Below are 24,290 nucleotides of genomic sequence, written 5' to 3'. Positions count from 1 at the left end.
TGTTACTCTTTCAAAAACAGTAACTACCCTTCTGAAAAACAGTAACTATCATTCGTTACTCTTTCAAAAAACAGTAACTACCCTTCTGAAAAACAGTAACTAATCATTCGTTACTCTTTCAAAAAACAGTAACTACCCTTCTGAAAAACAGTAACTATCATTCGTTACTCTTTCAAAAACAGTAACTAATCATTAACTACCTATTGTTTTGTGTACCTTATTGTAAAATGTTACCCATTTAGTAAATATACTTTTATTTGTGCTACTTTAAGTACATTTGGTGATACTTTTGTTTAAGTAAAATGTATGTTGGTCGGATTATACGTTTAAGCCAGTAGCTAGCTTGTTTAGCCCTAGCTAGTTGAGTTAGCCCATATGTTAGCCGGATAGATACCAAACCTGGCAACCCTGAAAAGACGCCTGCTGATGACGTAAAGTTGCCGCGACTCCTAAACGCTGGTAAACTAACTAGAAATAAACGTGACTCTCTGGAATCGGCTGTTTGTTTAATAATTAGTTGACAGAGTGAATATTGTCGGGGATAACGTCTCTCTTTTAATCCAACATGAGTTCGTCAATGCCGCAGAAGCGTTACTACAGACAGCGAGCCCATTCAAACCCGATGGCTTACCACACGTTTGATTAGTGAGTGATGAACATGTGTATGAGTGTAAAACCTGCACCACATACTGCTCAAGTAACTTTCTGTCTGTACCTGCTAAAGCTATAACTGTCAGCCCCTGCTGTGTATTGTATACATTGAAGAAAGTCAAGTAACTTAGCTGCTCACTAACTGGTGGTATGTGGCCATGCAAAAAGTTTCGTTTTTAGGAGCCTTGGATTGGAGGTATTTGTCTGAGATGTCTGCCTCCGCCACAATACAATGTCCCTTAACGTTAGTAGCTAACAACAGTGTTATTTAACAGAAGTTTAAAAAGTAATCCGTACCATCTCTTTTCAAAAACACTATCCCTGTTACACTGTCAGCTGTTTTCACGAATCGTCACTACAAAATAGCTCAATTGAAATCCCCCTCTTTCATCCTCAGCCCTGTGTGTCCTGAGGAGATGGACTGGTCCAAACTGTATGCAGACTTCTTCACTGGCAACCCCTCTGAGAAAGAGACCCCCCGAGTTGAGTTTGCAGATATTGGATGTGGATATGGGGGTCTTTTAGGTAGTTATGCCACTGATCTGACCACCTACAGCTTTCAAAGATCACCGTTTTGCTCTGTATTGACCTCATGTCCCCTTCTCTTGTGTGTCTGTGCGTCTTCACTCAGTGGAGTTATCTCCACTTTTCCCGGACAAGCTCATCCTGGGCCTGGAGATCCGAGTGAAAGTGTCAGATTATGTTCAGGATCGTATTCGGTGCCTGCGTGCCTCGGAACCAGGAAGCTACCAGAACATCGCCTGCATTCGCAGCAATGCAATGAAGTACCTCCCCAACTTCTTTTCTAAAGGACAGGTAGGTTTGCATCTGTGTGTCTGCTGCTGAGTGATGACAGAAGGAGACATTTTTGGTCCTGGGAGGTTGCAGTTTTGCCCTCCTGACAGCAGCCATTCACTGCTCTTTCCTACATAAAATGACCCCGTTCAGACACAGTATTTTTAGCCCAGCTGTGAATACAGTTTCAATTAAGAAATAATTCAAATTAAAATATAGAAAGTGTTTGCCTTCACTTTGCATTCATTCGATATTCATTTAAAAAACATTAAGTTTGTGTTACTGTACATTCTTTTTAGAATTGTTTCTCCGACTGCCACACATTCCTACAGTTCTATTAAAGTAATAAAATGGATTTTTTTTTTGTTTTGGAAGAAAACACTTGATTTCCAACACATTTGACATTTTCATTAGAATATAATATATTTGTACATTAGTTTTTAACAATTTGTGCTACTGTACAATTTGTTTGTTTGTTGCAACTACAAGACTTTTCTGCATTTAAAAGCTTCCCTTCTTTTTCTTTGTCCTGCTCCCCACATGTGCCACCCAACTCAACACGGCCTTGACCCACCACCATTTAAAGTCTCTGTACCCCTTGAATCTCATCAATTAAAGCTATCGTGCGTAGTTTATGTCGCCCCCATAAGGAATTCTAAGTAATGACAACAAAACTGTCGGTGCGTCCACATGATACAAATTACATGATGGACTCTTCAGAAAAGGTTATCATCTTCACTCGAGTTTCTGCGTGCGAAAGTCACCGGACGACACAATCTTCTGAACATAGCCATACTGAGAAATACAGAGAGAGTTTTGTGGAGCTGATAGTCTTAATTGGCTTTGGAGCAAATCATTTGGCAATGGATTTAATGTAACGGACGTTCATTAATGTTTAAAAAGTTACGCACTAAAGCTTTAACTAAAACAACATCATTTTCTCACAGTTGCTGTCCTTACCTACAGTTTAAGAATGGCTAATTAATTTAGAACACCTGCTTCATAGGTGTCCGGTTACTTAAAGCTACATTGTGTCAGAATTTCTCCCATCTAGCGGTGAAAATATATATGACAACCTACTGAATATTACTTTCTAACTACTAAAATACTACTATTAGTGCTAAAATATAGTAAAATGACTTTACACCATGATCGCCTTAGATCTAACCAAACAAACTGATCTGTGAACTGTATATTACAACTGTAGCCTTGCAAATTAACCAGAAAATACACTAAGAAACAAAGCAGGTTGTATAAAACATTTAAGAAAGTTGACTGGAGATGGCTTTAAATGTAGCATATTGTCTTAGATTCTATGCACCCATTCATGTTTTCATCCATGTTCTGATTTCTTTTTGGTGTTAATAGTTATGCCAAAACCAAACTTGAACCAAAAAGTAATGCACACTGTTGATCACTAGGTTTTAGTCGTCAGACCTTCATGAGGTCATGAAATCCAGGAGTTGAATTTAAGTGTGCAATATCTTTTTGTTGATCCAACCCATCAGTCTATAAGCAAGAACGTACAGTTATGTGTTACCTGAGGAGAGTTAACGGTTAAAAGGCAGAATGTTTTAACATAATTGCGATGGATCGCAGCACAGTAATATTGGGCTCTTATTGTAGCCAATATTGTAGCACCACTCGCCCATCTGCACACCATCTCTGTGTTACCCTCAACAAATACCATGGGCAGAGTTGAAGCTGGCCTGTTGTTCTATAACAGGGTACCTGACGTGGACTGTAATAACCTGAAATTAAGGCTGACAGTCTGTTCTGGCGCTGTCAAGGTAATAAGACTTTGCACGTTTCTGACTACAAATTATTACTTTCTTTATGTTCAACATATGGACTGAATGAATTTATAAAGATTTCTCATTAAATCCAGGATTTCACAACAATGGGGTCATTGACTGACACGCAAGGCATTGCACCAGCTGAGTATAGAGCAGTGCAAGACGCCATTTATCCGTTCCCATTAGCTGCGGTAATCTATGACTTGTTGAAAGTCGCATTAGATTATACAGTGGGCTTAGTGTACCAATTTAGGTACCCTGGATAAAAAAACGTCACCTTAAATGCCCCAAGCGAGTATAAACTAAGAAATGAACATAGGGGAGTAATTGCTGTAACACTGGCATATTTAAGGAATAATAATGATATACACTCACCGGCCACTTTATTAGGTACACCTGTTCAACTGCTCGTTAACGCAAATATATAATCAGCCAACCCCTTAGGGGCAACTCAATGCATTAAGGCATGTAGACATGGTCAAGACGATCTGCTGATGTTCATACCAAGCGTCAGAATGAAAGGTGATTTATTGTTTTTGGTGCCAGACGAGCTGGTTTGAGTATTTCAGAAACTGCTCATCTACTGGGATTTTTACGCACAACAATCTGTAGGGTTCACAGAGACTGATCCGAAAAAGAGAAAATATCCAGTGAGCCTAGTTCTCTGGGCGCAAATGCCTTGTTGATGGCAGAAGTCAGAGGAGGATCATCTCAAACTGGTTTCTTGAACATGACAATTAATTCACTGTACTCAAATGGCCTCCCCAGTCACCAGACCTCAATCCTATAGAGCACCTTTGCGATGTGGTGAAACATAATATTCGCATGTGTAGCCGACAAATCTGCAGCAACTGCGTGATGCTATCATGTCGATATGGACCAAAATCTGTGAGGACTGTCTCCAGCACCTTGTAGAATCTATATATGCCATGAAGAATTAAGCTGAGATTGGAAATGTTTCAGAGGAACTCTGCCTGGTGTTGAAAGAGATGTTCATTAGCATTAAGGGGCTTTTTTTGCATCTCTTGACTCGCATTAATTTACCAGGGATAAACATATTTCTAGCTGCAGCTTGCCTTAGTATTAATTGTAGTACTTTGTATTCCTCGCTTGTGATTAGAACAAAACTGTCAGAAAAATAAGACGACCACCCAAACTAGTGCTAAAAATCTAGTTCCAATCCTTCTCCCATGTGTTTAAAATGTTGAAACAGCACATTCTAAAGGCCTGAAATTGTTTGTTTTTTTCTTCTTAGTATGTTTTGTAACCCAAAATGTGTTAAGGTTTTTCCATCTTCCATCATCACCATAGCGGCCCCTGAGGCTGCAGCAGTCCCTGGTGATTATCCCGACATCTTCATACCTGACATTGTTTATTTGAGCTAATAAAAAGTTACTGGAATGGATTTTAGTGTATCAATCAATGGAGCCTTCACTTGTCAAAGACAGAGACATGGGGAACTTTACTGGGGGGTTTGGGGGGGGGGGGGGAATCAAAAAGGGAAATTCCAGTTTGGGGAAACACCTGATAAGAATCAGGGCATAAGTGTGGTACTAGACATGGCCGAAGGACTGACAGATCATAAAATGAAGTGATCATTTTTTCACATTGTACGCCCTGAGTGAAGAACTGCTGAAAAGGAAGCTTACCATGTTGAGGACAGTAAGAAAGCCTTCAAATTTTTTTTTTCAATTTTAGGTCAGTCAGTGAGATTTTATGGTGATTTGTGTATTTATGTCATAGGGAGGGGTTAAGTTTTATCTAAAGGGGTATTTAAGTAGTCAACAAACATTCATAAATGACCTGACACATCAAATTGGGTAATCATTTTAATTACAATAATTTTCTGGAGGTTTAAATTACTGGGGTCTGATTGACCCCAAGGAAAAAAATATGTTTTTGAGGATAACAAGAGGGTTAAATTGAGATGACAGTAATAAGTCCCACACTGAGTTTTTTTTCTTCAAAAATGTTCAATTTCAAAATGTATTAAACAGGAAAGGATTAAAAAGTTACAGTTTAAAAACGGGCCTGACTCAGTTTAAAAACTGGTTTCCAGCAGGTTCCTGTTCTGCAGAGACACGGAACAAAGGACACAGTTACGGAACATGAAGACAAAAACACATATACAGGACATTAGCATGGACTAGACAGATACAGACAACTAAAACAACAATACAGACAGTGCTAACAAGACTTGGACAATACATGAACAATCAGTGAGTGCAAGTATTGAGAAGGTACAGTTTGTATGCCTTTTTGAAATATGTGATGGATGGTAGTGTTCTGATGTGATGGGGAATGTCATTCAAAATGTTGGTGTATCTATGAAAAAAGGATTTCTGACCATAGTTGTTTTTGTATGGGAGGACTGGAATGAGTGCCTGTGAGACTGACCTAGTGAGGCGTACTGGTCTCATGTTGTGTGTCGGGAGAAGTGCAGCAAGTGTTGGTGAAGTGCTATTTTGAATCTAGACATAAAATGTAATAGTGTGGCTGTTTTATGTAGTTCTGGTAAGTCAGAGCATGTGAGTGCAATGCAATGGTGAGACCACTTTGGAAGATTACTGTGGATCTTGAGAGCGAGATTGTATAGTCATGCTATTGGTTCAGTAATTTCCTTAGTAGAGAGGTACAAATAAATTGTTCTATTTTTATCTTATGTGTGGGAATGAGTAATGACAGTCTATTGTTTTATTCTGTGCTAATGTTACTTTTTTTTTGTCTTCAGCTCAGTAAGATGTTCTTCCTCTTCCCTGACCCTCACTTTAAGAAGACCAAGCACAAGTGGAGGATTATTAGTCCCACGTTGTTGGCAGAGTACGCCTACACGCTGAGAGTCGGGGTATGTACATAAGTAAGACTTGTTTCAGCTAGTGCTGAAACGATTAGTCAATCAACAGAAATTTAATTTGCAGTCATTTTTGATGAATTGTCTTTATCGAGCACAGATTCCAAGAACAACAATCACTGGTTTCAGCTTCTCAAATATGAGGATGTCACATTGTAATTTTTTTTTTTTTAGACTATTGTTTAATGATTGACAGATTTATTAATAATGCAAATAGTTCTAAGTTGTAGCCATTGTTCCAGCCAAGGTCGTCAGCGTTTTTGTGCTCTGAATCATTTTTTTTAAATTGAAGATGCACAGATTTAAACTCCAAAATTTAGTTAAAACTTGCCAGTTAAACAGTTCAGCCAAAATACAGAAAAAAACACACTTACCCTCTGTAGTATTTCTCCATTGTCAACAAACAATACATTGGGTCCATCTCTTGTACTTCCCTACACTGTTGGTGGCACGCGGCCACAAGCCCACTCATTTCCACTGAAGACGTAAGTGATTAAAAACAGGTCACAAATATGTCATTTTTAATGGTTAAATGATTTACTAAAAACAGCCGGGCACATAAGTTTTTAGAAAAATGTAATTCAAACAGTAGTAAATAGTGCATTTGTTGGGGACTAATTTCAGCCAAGGACTAATAGACATTTGGTGCTCCAGTGAAAATATAGCAGCACGATGGTGTGTGTGTGGGATCCTTTTAAAAAATAAAAATAAAAAAAAAAATACCCATGTGCATCGTAATAAAAGAAGATGTCTGCCAGTGTAACAGTAAGAGCTCATTGATGTGTTTTTATTCATTTTGGGCAACAATGGCACAGAGGAATAAGATACATCAGGCTTTGGCTACACAGACGAACCAATTGATTGTTTTGGGCTTTTAATGGGATTTGTTGACGATAAAAAAATAGTAGTATCCCTAGCTTTATGCTTTAAGAAACCGTAGTTTCAGGTATATTAGCAGAGGTTTTTAAATATCCACAACTGAGACTTTTTCCACCACCCCAACACAATGACGGATAATTGGATTTAATTCATAGGCTTATTAGCACTAAAAACCAACTAATTGTTGATCAACTAATTAGCACTCTCCCCATCATTTTATCAACTGATTGCAGTGTGCAGAAATCCATGAATTCAATGAAATAAAATTGAGCAACCAGTGTGGCCTGCAGCTTGTTGACATTTGAACACACCCTGCTTCTGCCTGTCAGAGTGACACTCCATTAAGACACGAGTGCTGCTGGAGGTTGTTGGGAACAATGGAAGGGGGGTGTGGGTGTGTGTGTTACATTGGCACACAGCCATGATGGTGGGTGGGGAGGCTGTCAAGAAAATGTCAAGAAAAGAAAAATGCTCATTATAGAGGGCAGTTTCATACTAAAATTGACCTCTATTAAAAAAATGTGGTTTATTAGAGAATATCTTTTCAATCAGACTACATCTGAAACAGTAAACAGGTGTGATCAACACAGTCTCTGATCCTGTCTCTGAAACAAACCCATATGTGTCGATATGCACGTGAAAATTCTGTGCCATTGCTGAGTGTTCTACGAAATCCTTGTTCTAGTAATGTTATCTGTCCAGCCTCCAAAGTCAACTACAGTGACATAGGTGATTAACCTCTATGTTGTCTGTAGGTTATTTCTATCTTATTTTTTTTTCACACGGACCATTGGTCTCCAAAGGTGATGAAACAACTGATGCTGTAATGTTGGACAGTGTTTAAAAGGAAAGATTTTTTTTTTTAATATAAAATATATATTTTATATATTTTTTGATAAAGGCCATGAGTTTATTTTGTGATTGATAAATGGGTGCGTGTTATGTTATCCACCAGTGAAGCTTGGTCAATGTATTTTTCCCAGAACTGTGGTAATAACCCAGCTGTGTTTGTCTGGACATGTCAGGGTTTGGTGTATACCATCACAGATGTGGAGGAAGTGCACCTTTGGATGGTGAAGCACTTCACTGAACATCCGCTGTTTACGCGTGTCTCTGATGAAGAACTGGTACGTTGATGTGGAGCTTTTCATCCCTGTGTTTCCAAGTCATCTGCTTATTGAAGGAAAAGAGGTCAAACTCATGATCTGAAATTCTTTGAATGATGAATGGTTTTTCTCTTGCTGAGTTAGATTTAAAAAAAAAAACTAATATAACTCATGTCTGTGCACTAAATATGAAGCCAAGCTACAGCCAGCAGCCGATTAGCCTAGCTGATGCTTCATTTACACAATGTCATAAAACTGTTAAGAACAGAAAAACGTTATTCCAAGATGTCTAGCCCCATTTCTAACCTTGAAGTCACAACAGATAAATGGCCTCAATTAGCTACTTTTGTTGCGTTGCATATTTATGCCGGTTTGTTAACAAATTAAAGCAGACACTAAGGAATCGTGTACAACTTCGACATTTTGGGAAATGTGTTTATTTGCGTTTTTGCAAATGACAAGATGGATACCACTTTTCTGTACAGACATGAGAGCAATCTTGACTAGAAAGCAAAGAAGCTCATTTCCCAAACTGTTGTACTATTCCTTTAAAAAAGTTAGTAATGTTAACATCAATGCATAATTAATACATTAAAGCGAGAATGGTGGGCAAAACAAAATAAGGCAAGTTTCTTGCTTTTGTTTTTACCCATAACTCAAATGACTCCAATAATAAACATTATGGTGATGATGATTTTAAGGTTAATGCACAGTGTGAATAAACTCTGTCACAAACAAAAGTTTACGTGAGCTTATCTGCCACTGCATCCCTTTTGATATAATTGTGTTTGATCTTATTTTGACAGGTTGGTGATGTCATCATAAATCGTTTGGGTACCTGTACAGAGGAAGGAAAGAAAGTGCAGAGAAGTGGAGGGAAGAATTTCCTCGCAGTTTTCCGGAGGATCGAGGATTCAAACTAAGACCAAACACTTTGGACATGCAATGAACTGAAATAATGGTCTTATGCAGTCCTCTCTTCATGGACGATAATGCTGCTCTGTGGATCAGGAGGCTGTGGCTTGTTCCCCCCCCCCCAGCACATAAGTGATGGTGTGATTTTTTTCTTTTCTGGCATTATTTTACAAACATTTACATTATTACCCAATAGTGGATTTGTGTTTGAGTTTTTTCACATAATTTTATATATTTTATTCCTTAGCTCACAAAAGACAGCACAAGGGAAGTAGTGTAAATCATAAATACATCTCTATTCAGACTAGACTCGTTAAATGTTTTGCATCTCTTTTTTAAACTTAATTTTTAATGATTCAGTTTCACGCCGGTTTCTTTTGCCAAACTCCAAAGTGCAGTAACAATTTCCTGTAAAGCTGTACATTCTTTTAGTAAAACCAAAAATCTGTATTGGGTTTGGTTCATTGTCTGGAAACGGTGAAGAGAGCAGGTGGAATGAAAATTGAAAGACTATATTGTTTTACCTTGTTTTGGTGCCTTTCTCACAAAAGGATTAAAAGGACCAACCTTTACTTTACTCAATATTCTACATTTGAAGGGGACTTTAGGTTTTACCGCTTAAAACCATTTCAAATGACCAAAAAATTAAACTGATGTTATGACTGTTGGCTTCACAATGTTATTTTGCAGTATTGGCGGCTAAATCTAAAATGGATTACCACACCATCATGTTTCAAAACTTTTCTGCATATTTGAGAAAGCGGTTTAAAGAACTTGTTTACTTCAAGCTTGAGTGCGTAACCTTTTGATATTAATGAACGCGATCACGAAAGGCTGTGTCATGTGGACGCGCTGACAGTTTTGTTGTCATTACTTAGAATTCCTCATGGGGGCGGCAGAAACTACGCACCATAGCTTTAATACTCATGCTTGATTACCAGAGGTTTTCTCCAATGTATAGTTTAAATTGAATTCATTGATCTAAATCCACAAATTGACCACAGCTGGTGTTGCTCCTACAGTACATCTTATATGATGTCCAAAACAAACCCATTATAGTATCAACTGGATGTGTCTGCTGAGGATCTTTGTGAAGTCCAAATCAAAGAAGTCTGTAACAGAAACAGTGGTTTTCTGTGCTCATTTTTTGATTTTATCTGTATATGACAGGTTGGTGTTATTGTTTGCCAGGAGCCTGGAAACAGAACAGTGCAGGTTTGAAGCCCTTTTGCTGCTGCAGGGGGTGGTGATTAAGAACAGGACAGCACATGCCTCAGTGATAGAAACCCAGACACTGGGAAACTTTAGATAATCGCAGAGAGCAATTGAAGCATTCATAAACCTAAAGAAATGTATTCATACTAGAAAAGTTTTTACTTTTGTATCCTCTACTCAGATTATTGGTATTCTGGCAATAGTCGGCCATATTTGACAGCACATTTTCTGAAACGTACAGTGTACTAATCAGCATTTATGAATATAGTTCTTTTTTCTCAACGTTTGCTACACATTGACCCAAATTTAGATTGCTTTCAGTATTAGAGATAGCTGATCTTCAAACAACACCCGTGACTATGCAGTGGGCTCACAGAATGTTTGATGGGTAACTTGCACATTTGTGAAGGCACCGTTAAAAAGGTCCATACAGGTTTTGGAGCAACATATGCTGCCATCCAATCAACGTCTTTTTAAGGGATGTCCCTGCTTATTTCAGCAAGACAATGCCATGCCACATTCTGCACGTGTTACAAGAGCGTGGCTTCGTAGAAAAAGAGTGCGGGTACTAGACTGGCCTGCCTGCAATCCAAACCTGTCTCCCATTGAAAATGTGTGGCATATTATCCATCCACCCATCCATTGTCGTCCGCTTATCCGGGGTCGGGTTGCGGGGGTAGCAGCACCAGCAGGGGACCCCAAACTTCTTTTTCCTGAGCCACATTAACCAGCTTCGACTGGGGGATCCCAAGGCATTCCCAGGCCAGGGTGGAAATATAGTCCTTCCACCTAGTCCTGGGTCTTCCCCGAGCTGGACGTGCCTGGGACATCTCCCTAGGGAGGCGCCCAGGGGGCAACCTTACCAGATGCTCAAACCACATCAACTGGCTCCTGAGCATCTCACCCTATCTCTAAGGGAGACGTCAGCCACCCTCCTGAGGAAACCCATTTCGGCCGCTTGTACCCTGGATCTCGTTCTTTCGGTCATGACCCAACATTCATGACCATAGGTGAGGTTAGGAACGAAAATTCCACCTACAAAGCTTCAGTGATTATTGTCCTCAGTTCCCAAATGCTTATTGAGTGTTGTTCAAGGAAAGGTGATGTAACAGTTGGAAACATGCCCCTGTCCCTGCTTTTTTGGGACGTGTTGCAGGCATCCAATTCAAAATGAGTGAATATTTGCAAAAACAATAAAGTTTATCAGTTTCAACATTAAATGTCTTGTATTTGTAGTGTATTCAATTGAATATAGATTGAAAAGGATTTGTAAATCATCATATTCTGTTTTTATTTACATTTACTGCACCTCTGCTACCTGGTTGCCCAACTACCTCAAGCTCAGCCTTAAACCAACGTACTGTACTCACAGAAAAAAAAACAGAAAATCCTGACTTGTTTCTTAGCACAGCATTAACAACTGTGGTGAGATCTACACAGCCACATCACAGCCAATCTGCATACTGCATGCTTGGAGCATCAAATCCTTCCTCAATTGGGATTCTCAGGTCTGGACTAATGAGAAACTTATACTGACTCGAGTTTCCAACCTAATCTTTTCAGGCCTTTCAACTCAGCAAAGAAAAAAAAATCTCTTTTGTCTCAACTTCTTCTAATTTTCCTATTTACCCATACTGCATGGCTGCCTGTGGGACTCATATCCAAGGAAAACATATCCCATTGTGGTTGAGCCTGTACTCCTGTCCTTTAATAGTTTGACCATATTCCTCCCCTCAAAACCATTATAAAAAACCTGTTGTCTCGCCTCAGACTGAACTTACTTTTCAAATTTAGTCAGCTATTATTTAAACTGAAATTTTAGAGAATTGGTTTGTACAGTTTATTTCAATCTTACTATAGCTCTCAGGGGTTGAGTTAGACATAGTTAGATTAAATACTGTCAAACTACAGAGTACGACAAAAAGGACTTGGAACTGCTTTAAAAATCTAGCTATATATAATCTAGAATACCCTACATAAATATTTTAAACATATAACCTAAAAAACAATTTAACCAGAAGACGTGTATCTACTTGTGTTTTATATATTGCTGGTCAAATATACAGGGATATATATATATATATATATATATATATATATATATATATATATATATATATATAGACATCCTATAAGAGCTAAGACCCCAAAGTAAAAACTTTGTGAAATCCCTCATTATATACAGTATGGTCTCTTACATAGGTTACATCCCACAAACAAAGACTGTTCATTGTCAATCACATAAGCTGTCACTGTGGTGGACATTCATCACATACAGCCAGAATCAAAAAGTCTTTCTCATATGACAGAGCACATCTTGTGTCCAGATGTGCTCTTAATCTAACAGATGTCCCTTATCACACCTTAAACATCTATTTTATATTATATATTTTTTTAAACTGCACAATCTTCATCAATTACCACAAGTATGGTGATACAAAACATAAGCAATGTAAGTAATGTTATTGCTCTATTTTTCTTCATATCCTGTGTGCTCACAAGCAGCTGTTGGGCATTTGGCAAATGTTGTTAGTAACTCTGTGCACACCTCAGCTCTTCAGCTTATTGCCATACAGATAACTCTTTGTGTCTGAACACGTATAAACATCATAAACACATTCTGAATATGATATTCTGAACAGTGAACATTTTTCAAACACAACCAGGATCAACTTGGAAAAAACAACAACATGCATGTAAATATGAATAGTATAGATAACTGTGAGCCAATCTCACCTAACAGAATGGCTGAATCTCTAGTGGTTCTCTTTGAGGGAGTACATAATGTAGTGATTCCCAAGGGTACTTACCCCAGGGAATACTAATGCTGTTGTCAGGGGAATCTAAATTAATCTAACTAATACTGTATAATATTAAACAGTTGAAATAGTTAGCTAAAACTAATAAATAAACAGTTAAAATAGTAAGCTAAAAGTAATGTATAAACCATTTAAATAGTTAGCTAAAAGTAATAAACAGCTGAAATAGTTAGCTAAAAGTAATAAATAAACAGTTCAAATAGATAAACAGCTCAAATAGTTAGCTAAAAATAATAAACAGCTAACATAGTCATCAGACAGAAGTGTTTGGGAACCACTGACTTAACCCTTGTGTTGAAAAAAATACTTTTTTTCTGACATTTGTGACGCTTTTTTTCACAATTTGTTTTTGCTTTTTCCAACGTTTTACATTTTTAAATTTTTCTTTTACACATTTTCAGCGCTTATTTCTACGTCCAATATTTTCTGATATAAAACAAAAATTTAAAACGGGCCAATGTGACCTGAAGTCAACACAAGGGTTAATGGGTGATCACGTCACGAACCTGGCCATTCACAGTTTTTGTTACTGCTTACACACAACATCTGGAGTAGACCCTACCATAAATACACCATCCTTACCAGCCTGCTGAGTGAGGGAAAACACAAACTGTACTCAATCATTTAACTGCACCTCTGGGCACATACACACATATATATATATATATATATATATATATATATATATATATATATATATATATATATATATATATATATATATATATATATATATATATACACATCTGTGTGTGTGTGTGTGTGTGTGTGTGTCCCAAAGATACTGATCTTCTGATACCACCCAGACAGGCAGACTGCAGACATGAACTTTACCATACTAATCTTGCATATAGCATCCTCCCTTTTGGGCTCTGGGCCAATATAGTAAAGGGAAATACCTCTCAGGCTATCCCTGTTATGCGCTGTATAGCATGATCTACAACTGGGCCTCATCAGTTTGCACCGCAGGACAGCAATAATTAGCCATTCTTTCACAGGATTTGTTAAAATTCTTATCAGCATTACAACAATAAATCTTTGGTTTGATTTGTTTGCAGTGTGTTGCATAAGACCCAGACTCTACAAGACACTGACCTTGTTTAGAAGTTGTTTATGTGTTCATGTAAATTTCAGAGGTCATTTTTTTAATCTTTCATCCTTGAAGATAATTGCAACTTCCACCCAGGAAGTCTCCTGTTTGTGTCTCATGTATAGATGTTTTCTCACCAATCTATGGTCCGTGTTGTACTTTCGTCTTCATAACTCAGCATAACGTTTTGTGGTTGCGGATGATTCACATGTTCAGGTCATGTAGGCTACTTTATATAATGAGGTCAGACATGTGGGGATTGCTACAATGCCTAAAAACAGTATTCTGATATGACCCTTTTCCCTGGGAGGCTTCATCCAATGGACTGGAGCTCTTGTCAAGTGTTTTTATCGATTTCACGTTTGTCAACTTTAGTGTATAGGCTACATTTTCATCATTGTGCAACCTAATCTGACTTTTTTATCTTACCGTTTTACTGCTGCTGTATATCTAATTAATGCTTTTGCCATATATTCATTTTTTTAGCACCTGCTTTACCTTTGTGTCATTAAATACATTCTTGAAGTAGCTTTTCCCCCCAAAGGGGTATGATAAGAACTCATGCAGATGACTGCTGATAAATCATGACTATTCCACATCACAAGGTCTGCGTAAATCTTTACTAAACAAGCCAGAAGCACTTCATTTCATTTTAGTTATTGTTCCATCATTTCCATTTGTCAGACCAAAATAAGTTCATGACATTTTTACTTTTACTTATATCTGTTAGATGTCATCACATCCAGTCTACACAAACAGTAGCAGGTCATACTTATTAGGTTGAATTCTCCTCCAGCCCCCAGCCAAATAAATCATGCACACTTTATTTGACCACTGTAGAATGGCAACACGTTAGATTAGTGCAGAAAATAAAGACTGTGTCCCCAAAACATAGGGTTTAGATGTTCTGCACTGGATCCCATAACAACTAGCTGCTAAAAATCAAAATGTCATGTTTCACCACAGAAGTGACCCTTTAAAACCCAGAATCAGGGTGACCACCAGCCATGTGATGATGCAGTGTGGACTTCATTTCTCTTAATCACTGTTTCAGTCAGGAGAAAACTCCACGTTGTATGTTTATGACTATGTTTCAGAACAGCCCAGGGCAGCAGGCCCATAGTAAATCTGCTGGATAGTCTTGCATGAATAGGCTGGTATTCTGCACGTCGTTACAAGTAGACAGAAAAACGCAATAGGTCATTTTTAACGACCTTTAGTAAGCAGCTGGGCTCATTTTCAGGCTATTTCTCCTTCAAGCTGCAATCATTTATATATGCACCTATAGGATTAGCATTTGGCTGTGGTATTGTTCGAAGTGGTATTTAACATTATTGTGGTCATAACTTATGATTTAAAATGGTTATGGCCTGGTATGTGGGGGGATAGGTATATCTTAAAGGATGATTATAGATCGCATTACAGGTTTTAGACACAAAAATGTTTTTGGTTATAGGACTTCTTGGCACAAAATATATTTTAAATGATATGCAGGGAGGGATCTATCTTACTTTAAGATGATGCTGTAAAATACCTAATTGTTTATAAAAAATACATTTTGATTTAAAGCTCCCTTTGCTTGGAACAACTTACTGTACAGTAAACACACTAATATACCCTCTTTTGTTTAGCCCTATTTAACTTGCTCTTGCTTCTAATATTTATTTTCAGAAATATGAATTGATGTCAATGATTTTAGAGTGCGCTATGAGTTATAGCTATAGTTAAATAAATTGTACAGACCTCCCACTAGCAAGATGTAGCCCTATTGTATACAGTCTATGATGTAGCCTAATGAATTGCCAGGACCCTCTTGGAAACGAGATTATGCATTTCAACAGGCTTATAAATCAAGCCTGTTGAGATGCAGTTATGATGCAAACATTGAGCAAGTTTAAATGTAGGCCTACCATAATGGATACTGTAATTTTAATGCCGAGAGGCGACTTCCTCGTCCCGCTGAGATTGCCCTACAATCCTCAATATTTCTGTTGACCTGGTGAGCTAAGATTTCTTGGTAGAGCATAAAATACGGGGCGGAAATGTCAAAACTGATTCTAAGTACAGCCCCGCGGTTGTTACTTCACAGTACGCACACATGGTGCTTTGGACAAATTCCAGTTCAAATGAAATCAGGTCAGGATTTTCTCTCTCCCTAGAAAACCACCAAGTCAGCAAAAATAATTAAGGTAAACAAAACCTCACCAGATCTAAAAAAGACTGTGCCTGCTTAAGTTGTGCTTGAAATAATGTCCCAATGCCTTTGTCATAGGCACTCGTCTTGTTTAATACGCCTGTGTGTGATGCTGACTGAGAATGGCCAAATTGTTATTTAGGGCACATTTTGTGGTTATTGATTCATCTGTTTCTGCTTGAGGTTTTGCCCCGACCTAAATCAATTGGATCTATAATAGCAGTGGTCCTGCGGGGTACATGGTCTATTAAGCACACAAGACCTCATTTCTACATGTGTGATCACTCGAAACATGTCTGTCTGCTGGACTATCAGAGAGCAAAGTGCTGCCCCAGGGGATGGGGGAGATAAGCCTCAAAAGTCACATAGAAGTCAAGTATTATTTATCCAGGACCTCCACGTGTGCTGTCTCTGGGATGGTCTGAGCTCAGCCCTGTGATTGGACACACCTTCCTCTCAGCTCACGCCTTCACAGTCTCATCCAGGCGGGGGCGGGGCTAGAGCCGCATTTACACCCATGATTGGCCCGGATTTAAAAAAATATATATATACAACGTTATCTCCGCGGGTTCGAGGAGCAGGTCGTGCGTTATAAATAATGCCTCCAACCGGGGAAAACAAAATGAGCACCGACATCCAAGAAAACCGCGTCTGGCCAAAGCTTCATGATCACTGTGAGAAGGATGCTGCAACAAGCTCTACGAGTATCCGTCCGAAACGCCTTCCCCCTGGTCAAATGGACGGAGAGGTGGGCTGAGGGCGATTCAGCCAAGCAGCAGGCACTGAAGACTCTGGGCGACATGCCCGGACCGTCGGTCGCCAGTTTCGCTTGGGACTTGTTCGCCAAACGGGGCCTGTCTCGGCTGCACGAGTTACAGGTAACATGATGATGTTTAACAGGGATTAAGAATAGGCCTATTTACAATACTTGCCTTTTAATATAAATACAGTCAGTAGGCTACAGGCTGCAACATAGTGAACTAAATGTTAAACAAACATTGATGCACATGACGTTCAAAGAGGACAGATTTAATGCATTTGATAATTGATGGAATATTAGTGATTGTATAAAAGAGAGAGAGAGAGAGAGAGAGAGAGAGAGAGAGAGAGATTTAAGGCAGCACAGATAAACTCCCCCCTTCAGCAGATGAATGTGAAAACAACCTAGTGTCTCTGCACTAGTGTCTGTGCACATACATCATTCTGCACCAGCTCAAGCTCATAGTGAAGTAACAATAAGCAAAACATATTGTTGAGTGGAAGGGGCCTTTAATCTAAATTTCCCTTTTGCAACTCTATGGCCTAAGTTAACATGTCTGCCAAGCAGAGAAGAAGATTTGGTTGATCAAACTGCCTGTTAAATGACCGAATCATTAGTGGATTAGAAAAGCCTGCATGCATCTTTATTTCTTACTGGCTTCAAACTACAGGACAGTGCATCCAAAGCCAATCACCTCATAGCCTGCAGGGTTTTCACAAGGTCACCTCTATCTCTCTAATGTCCCAGCTGGAAGGAGTGCAGCGGTATGGGCCCATGTGGAAAGCAAGTTTTGGTTCCATCCTGACAGTTCATGTGGCTGATCCTGCGCTCATTGAGCAGGTACTGAGGCAGGAGGGCCAGCACCCCATGCGCTCTGACCTTTCCTCCTGGAAGGACTACAGGAAGCTCAGAGGACATCACTATGGACTCCTGACATCGTAAGTATCACTCTGAGACTTCCTTTTCTCTATCTTATTCTCTCTCATTGGGAACCCAAAAAACTCAAACTAAATTAAAACTAGAATTATTTGTAATTTCATTGTTTACGACATATGGCATGACTGAATGATTACTGAACACAGTACCTGAGAACTGAATACAATGACACAACTTGCTTGCAAAGACAGAACAGCTGTTCTTCACTAATTTCATTTGTTAATATTAAGCCATAGTGATCAAGGGAACTCCCCCTCAAAAGTTGGGACAGGTAAATCAGTATTGTAAGGTCATTGGTTTAACTACAAGTGTGATACTGAAAAGTTAGACTTACAATACTTTAAATTATTTACCCTCTTTCTGTATTACCAATGTCTGGTTCTTTGCTGATTCTGAATGAAATAAAGTGGACAACATCCTTTTTAATTCAGTAGTTAAATACTCTTGACACCCTCATTTAGTTCAGCTAAATTGTGTGCACAGATGCTATACTAACACAAGTGTTTGTTTTTTATTCTGTGTGTTCCTAGTGAGGGGGAGGAGTGGCAGTCGGTGAGAAGTCTCTTGGGGAAGCACATGCTGCGACCAAAAGCAGTTGAAGCTTACGATAAAACCCTGAACGGCGTGGTCGGCGACCTCGTTTCCAAACTTCGCCTTCGCAGACGCTCTCAGGGCCTCGTCAATGACATCGCCAGCGAGTTCTATCGCTTTGGCCTCGAGGGTAAGGTTTCATGAGGCATGGCAACATCATGCATCACTACAGGGTGTACCACATTGTGTAAACATTGGTGATTAGGTCCAGCCACATGCAAGAAGGAGTATAATGTGATACCACTGACATTTTAAACATACATGCATGTCAAAGCCTGATGTGCCCAATGGTTCAACATTTCCATGAAATGACCTTTAAATCACCTTTCCAGTGGTGGAAGAAGTATTCAGATCCTTTACTTAAGTAAAAGTAGCAATTCTGCAATACAAAAATACTAATTTACAAGTAAGAGTCCTGCATTCAAAGTTATAACAAGGAAAAGCAAAATAACCTATTTCAGAGTGTTATATTATTATATATATTAAATTGCATTACTGTGTAAGCAGCACTTAATGTTGTAGTTTGTCAAGATGGAGCTAATATGAACTGCTTTACTACCTCACAAAAGTGAGTACACCCCTCACATTTTAGTAAATATTTCATTATATCTTTTAATGGGACAACACTGAAGAAATTACACTTTGCTACAATGTAAAGTATTACGTGTACAGCTTGTATAACAAGGTTATACTTATAACTTGGTTTTATGTCGGTTAGCCTAATAGCTGGTTTGATTTGCATTGAGAGATGATTTTATGGAAAGTACCCCATGCCAATCTCTAGGTATGGTGAATGGCACGTGATGATGTGGGGCTATTTTAATTCCCAAACCAAGGGAACTTTATCAGGATGCATAGTATCCTGGATCCATGAAATAACTGGCCTTTAAAAATAAAAATCTGCCTGCCTCTATGGGAATTTAACATAGGGGTGTACTCACTTTTGTTGCCAGCGGTTTAGACATTAATGGCCGTGTGTCGAGTTATTTTGAGGGGACAGCACATTTACACTGTTATGTTTAGTGTGTAAAATCTGTAAAGTAAGTAAGGGCAGTTAATACCTACAGCTGTCAGATGAATGTAGCCCAGTAAAAAGTCTCTGAAATGAAGTGGAGTAGAAGTATATAGTAAACTGGAAATACTCAAGTAAAGTACAAGTACCTCATAATTGTATTTAAGTACTGTAGTGTGTACTTTTCTTAATTTAGGCCTAATACCAGCTCAGATTAACCACAGACTATTGAGTACATCTAAACTCATTGCTCATTCCCAGCCTCAGGTCTCCTCAACAGTTATTTTTGCATGACCAGATTCCCCCCAGACTAAACAGTTTCCATCCAGTGACTAATTGGTCACATGCACGGCTCTCAAACATTTACTCTTGCATCGTCTAAATGATTGTAGCGTTGAGTGGAAGCTGGGCCAACTGTGGTTGAAACGTAAAATGCTACTTTCAAAAAGCCTTAGATGTGGTTTCATCTCCCTGTGCAGCCTGAGTTTACGGTACATTTCTGTCAGCCCATGTCTTTCTCGCCTCCTTATTTACATTTTTTTCTTTTCTTTGACAGGCATTTCCTCAGTGTTGTTTGAATCCAGAATCGGTTGCCTGGATGAGGTTGTCCCAGAAGAGACAGAGCGTTTCATCCAGTCGATCAACACCATGTTTGTAATGACGCTCCTTACCATGGCCATGCCAAAGTGGTTGCACCAGCTGTTTCCTAAACCCTGGAACATCTTCTGTCAGTGCTGGGACTACATGTTTGACTTCAGTAGGTCATTTCTTCTAATCATTTGCGTTTAGTGTCAGCATGGGAAATGGTAGCAATATTTACGCCTAATTGGGCATATTAACTCTGATAGTGATGACTGTATGTATAACATTGTATTTTACTAAAATGCTTTTGAAAGTAAGAAAATTGGAAGATATAATGAAAGCAGAAAATCAAATACATTTTTCAAAAAGATGTATGAGGGACATCCAGCAGACCCTACGCAACCTCTTCACTACAACATGAAACCAAAACATACATACTGTATGTCTTTCCACACTTTATGATTATTGTCCTTCCGCCCCTTCTCATTACATTATTGCCATTATGGCTGGGTATATAAGAAACTGGGTTATCATTCCACTCACTCTTACAGTACGTTAAGACTCATCCAGATCTCAATCAAACATGTTTAAAATAATCACTCAAACTGGATCAGGAAGCAGGCGATTAAAGTCCTTAACCCTCACGCACTACAAGATCGTCTGTGCTGAAGTCTTGAACATCAGTCATGATGATTAAACTGTGGTCATAATAAACCTTTTTGCCTAGTTGCTTTCCCAAAATTATTGTAGGAAAACAGATAGCAAGTTTATGAGAAAGTCTAGTATATACAGTAATCACTGTGCAATTAATGCATGGCTTTTGGTACTTATTAAGAAGGATACTAAAAATCACACCAGAAAGCTCAGAACTTGCTGTGTCTCAGCATCTGCATTACATACTGCACCCTCACTGTCATAATGGCCTCTAATCTCTGTGCTTCTAGCAAAAGGCCACATTGATCAGCGTCTGACGGCCGAGGCAGAAAAGGTTGCCCGTGGAGAGAAGGTGGAGGGCCGTTATCTCACATACTTCCTGTCGCGGACCGGGCTGCCCATGAAGACTGTCTACAGCAACGTCACAGAGCTGCTTCTTGCAGGAGTCGACACAGTAAGCACGATAACTCTGTCCCCTCCTTTGCTGGACTCTGCGTCAAGTTCTCCCTGATTTAATAACCTCTCCCTCTACACCCTACCTGTCTTTTCAGATCGCCAGCACCATGTCCTGGTCGTTGTATGAGCTGTCCCGCCACCCCAAGGTGCAGGCATTGCTCCGGGATGAGGTGTTGAGAGTGCTGGAGGGTCGAAGCATACCGGAGGCCGCTGATGTGGCCCGCATGCCTCTCCTGAAGGCCACAGTCAAAGAAGTACTTCGGTATAACTGAAAAGACTTCAGTTCATTTCCTAAAGACATGTAATCTTCAGACTGTACGTTTCCTTTTGCTCACATTATTAAACTTTTTGTTCTCCAGGTTGTACCCCGTTATTCCTGCCAATGCAAGAGTGATTACAGAGAGAGACATCCAGGTTGGAGGCTACCTCATCCCTAAAAATGTGAGTGTGTTGAGGGAATTAGTACATTTTGAAATCATTCACTCATTCAATCTTTCATTCAAATCTGTATCATCTTTGTACTGGGCTAAATGTGAATGAAATCTTTCCATCCAGACTTTAATTACCCTGTGCCACTTTGCAACGTCACGGGATCCAGCGGTGTTTGCAAATCCAGATGAATTCCAGCCCCAGCGATGGTTGAACAAGGACCACACTCACCACCCGTATGCCTCTGTACCCTTTGGGGTGGGAAAACGCAGCTGCATAGGTCGTCGTATCGCCGAGCTGGAGCTCTATCTTGCTCTTTCAAGGGTGAGTTGGCTGGATGTTTTTGCTGATTACTGTGATGAAAATTGTTACTGTGAAGAGAAATGCATATATTTTGCAGTATTTTAATGGTTAATTATCTGTTGAAAATCAGAACAGTTTTAACTAGAGGTGTAAATCTTCACTGATCTCCCGATTCGATTCGATTACGATTATCATGTCAGCGATTCGATATCTCGATGCACGATGCGTCAAATAAATTTTTCTATTAAAGCCATATAGGATATTTAATTCATAGCTTTTCAAGCTTAAAAAACAAAACATTCTGCAGTGCTCTAATACTAAATAAATTGGATACATAAAACTACAGCACTGAGCACATGGCACTTCCTGAATGTGCAAAACATAACAGAATATGTAAACAGAAAGGTTGTTAGGCATACATTAAATTGTAAACAGAAATAATCGATTATGACCCGGCCGATTATCGATGCAGCATCGTCCATGTCCACAATTCGATGCATCGATTATTTGATTAATTTCAACACCTCTAGTTTTAACCTAATCAGTCATTCAAAACTGTTTCATGTACCATGTATACATAAAACACATATGACATATGACATACAACATATATTTGTCTCAAGACACTGTAACACATTTTGTTACATGCTGCAGGTACACAGATTATTTGAATTATTTAGCAAGTGATTTAGATTCTTTCCGATTAAACGGCAGTGTTTCAGCCAAATCCTCTTGCAGCATTTTTTTCTCGGAATAATGTAAGACATTTAGGGGTTTTAGGCTGTTGTGCAAATCCGGTTCCAAATGAATTGATTTGATTACTTAATCCAGGGACTTCAGTCAAGAGTCACTACCCAACACTGAGCACATGATGAGCAGTCACCCTGGAGTAAATCTGTTTTCTCTGTTCACATTAGATCCTCATAGAGTTTGATGTTAAGCCAGACCCTGAAGGGATTTCCGTGAAGCCCATGACACGGACGCTTCTGGTTCCTGAAAATGTCATTAGCCTCCAGTTTATTGAACGATGACCCACTCTCCTGAGCTGAGTGGTTACGTGAACGAGTATGTGAGTCTTTTCGCAGTAGAGAGCGCTAGCAGGTGGAGTTATCACAGCCTCTTGCATGCAGTTAGAGCGGACCCTAAGCCTTTGACACGACAAAAGGCCAAAGCCCTCTGTATCTGTAAACATAGTGTGTGGAGGCCAACGTGTGGAGAAGGACAAATAAATGAAGGATGAGCAATGACAGCTCATCACTGAGGTTTTCCACTGGGAGCTATGTTACTCCAAATTAGATACTGTGGGGGCATAAAATCATAAAATCACCATTAAGCACTTATTTGCACAGAGGCTAAGCGGAAGCCAGAGATCTCCTTCAGTACGTCTCAGTAGACAATCTTCAGACTTTATCCTTAAAGTGAGTCGAACCATCTTGCATTTCAGGGAATTTGCAACATATTTGAAGCTGATTTTTGACTTCCAAGTAACCCCTTCCTAAATCTAATTATGATCTGTGATCTTCTGCACTCTTAACTATATACAGAATTTCCTGTGTCCTGGTCTTGTAAACATTAATTTCAAGAGTGTTTATATAAGTCTGAGAATAGACAGTGTGCCGTAAATTATTCAAGAGGAGTCTCAGACTGGCACATGGACACGCTATTTCTTCAGCTCTTATTGAGCTACTGTGAGAGTTTTGTGTAGATATGATGTTCAATGTATTGATCAAGTGTATTTTATAAGGTGCTTATGGTGAACCTTTAGTGACGGTCTCCTTTTTAAAAAGAATGGCAGCTGTTAAAATTGAAACCCTGTGAAGGAATGCATGGTGCCTCTGTTTAAATCCCAAACGTAGGCCACTCTGCACTCAGGCTTTGTCTGTATGGTCTTTAGAATGTAAATGTATACATACCACAATTCAACAGTGCCGCACAATGCAACTGTACGTGTCTTTTAACTTTTTTTTAACCTACTATGAGTGATATACCACCATTTTGCAAATGTAATAGGCTTCAGTGTCTGAACTCTGTATTTATTCTAATTTAGCACATTTAAAACTGTTACTGTAAATGTCATTAAAAGGTTTCAAGTTGGACTTCTGCTTATGTGTTGATTTTATTTGGTCAAACCAATAATTACATTAATGCAGCATTTGCTTCAAGCGCTAACACCATCAGCTGCATCAGATTTAAGTCTAACCGATCAGACGTGTGTTGTTAGTTTGATGCCAGTGAACAGCCACCTGGCACGTAGGC

At 39.1% G+C, this 24,290-nt stretch overlaps 2 protein-coding genes across 2 annotated transcripts; both read left to right on the top strand.

The window, feature by feature from the left end:
* The first annotated feature begins 426 nt into the window (after nt 1-426).
* Nucleotides 427-9,437, top strand: mettl1 (methyltransferase 1, tRNA methylguanosine). Its single transcript, XM_078248278.1, has 6 exons — nt 427-645; nt 1,049-1,176; nt 1,283-1,467; nt 5,974-6,087; nt 7,998-8,099; nt 8,885-9,437. The coding sequence occupies exons 1-6, from the start codon at nt 566-568 to the stop codon at nt 8,999-9,001; spliced, it is 726 nt and encodes a 241-aa protein (XP_078104404.1). The 5' UTR covers nt 427-565; the 3' UTR covers nt 9,002-9,437.
* Nucleotides 9,438-16,976: 7,539 nt separating this feature from the next.
* Nucleotides 16,977-23,132, top strand: cyp27b1 (cytochrome P450, family 27, subfamily B, polypeptide 1). The gene is made up of 9 exons (XM_078247418.1): nt 16,977-17,189; nt 17,819-18,009; nt 18,538-18,728; nt 20,167-20,367; nt 21,137-21,300; nt 21,398-21,564; nt 21,662-21,743; nt 21,858-22,055; nt 22,952-23,132. Exons 1-9 carry the CDS (start codon nt 16,977-16,979, stop codon nt 23,063-23,065), a joined length of 1,521 nt encoding a protein of 506 aa, XP_078103544.1. The 3' UTR covers nt 23,066-23,132.
* The last annotated feature ends 1,158 nt before the right edge of the window (nt 23,133-24,290 follow it).

Source organism: Sander vitreus, chromosome 4 (genome assembly GCF_031162955.1).
Source record: "Sander vitreus isolate 19-12246 chromosome 4, sanVit1, whole genome shotgun sequence".
Lineage (NCBI taxonomy): Eukaryota > Metazoa > Chordata > Actinopteri > Perciformes > Percidae > Sander > Sander vitreus.
The sequence above is the reverse complement of the archived record's forward strand: the minus strand, read 5'-3'. Positions and strand labels throughout refer to the sequence as shown.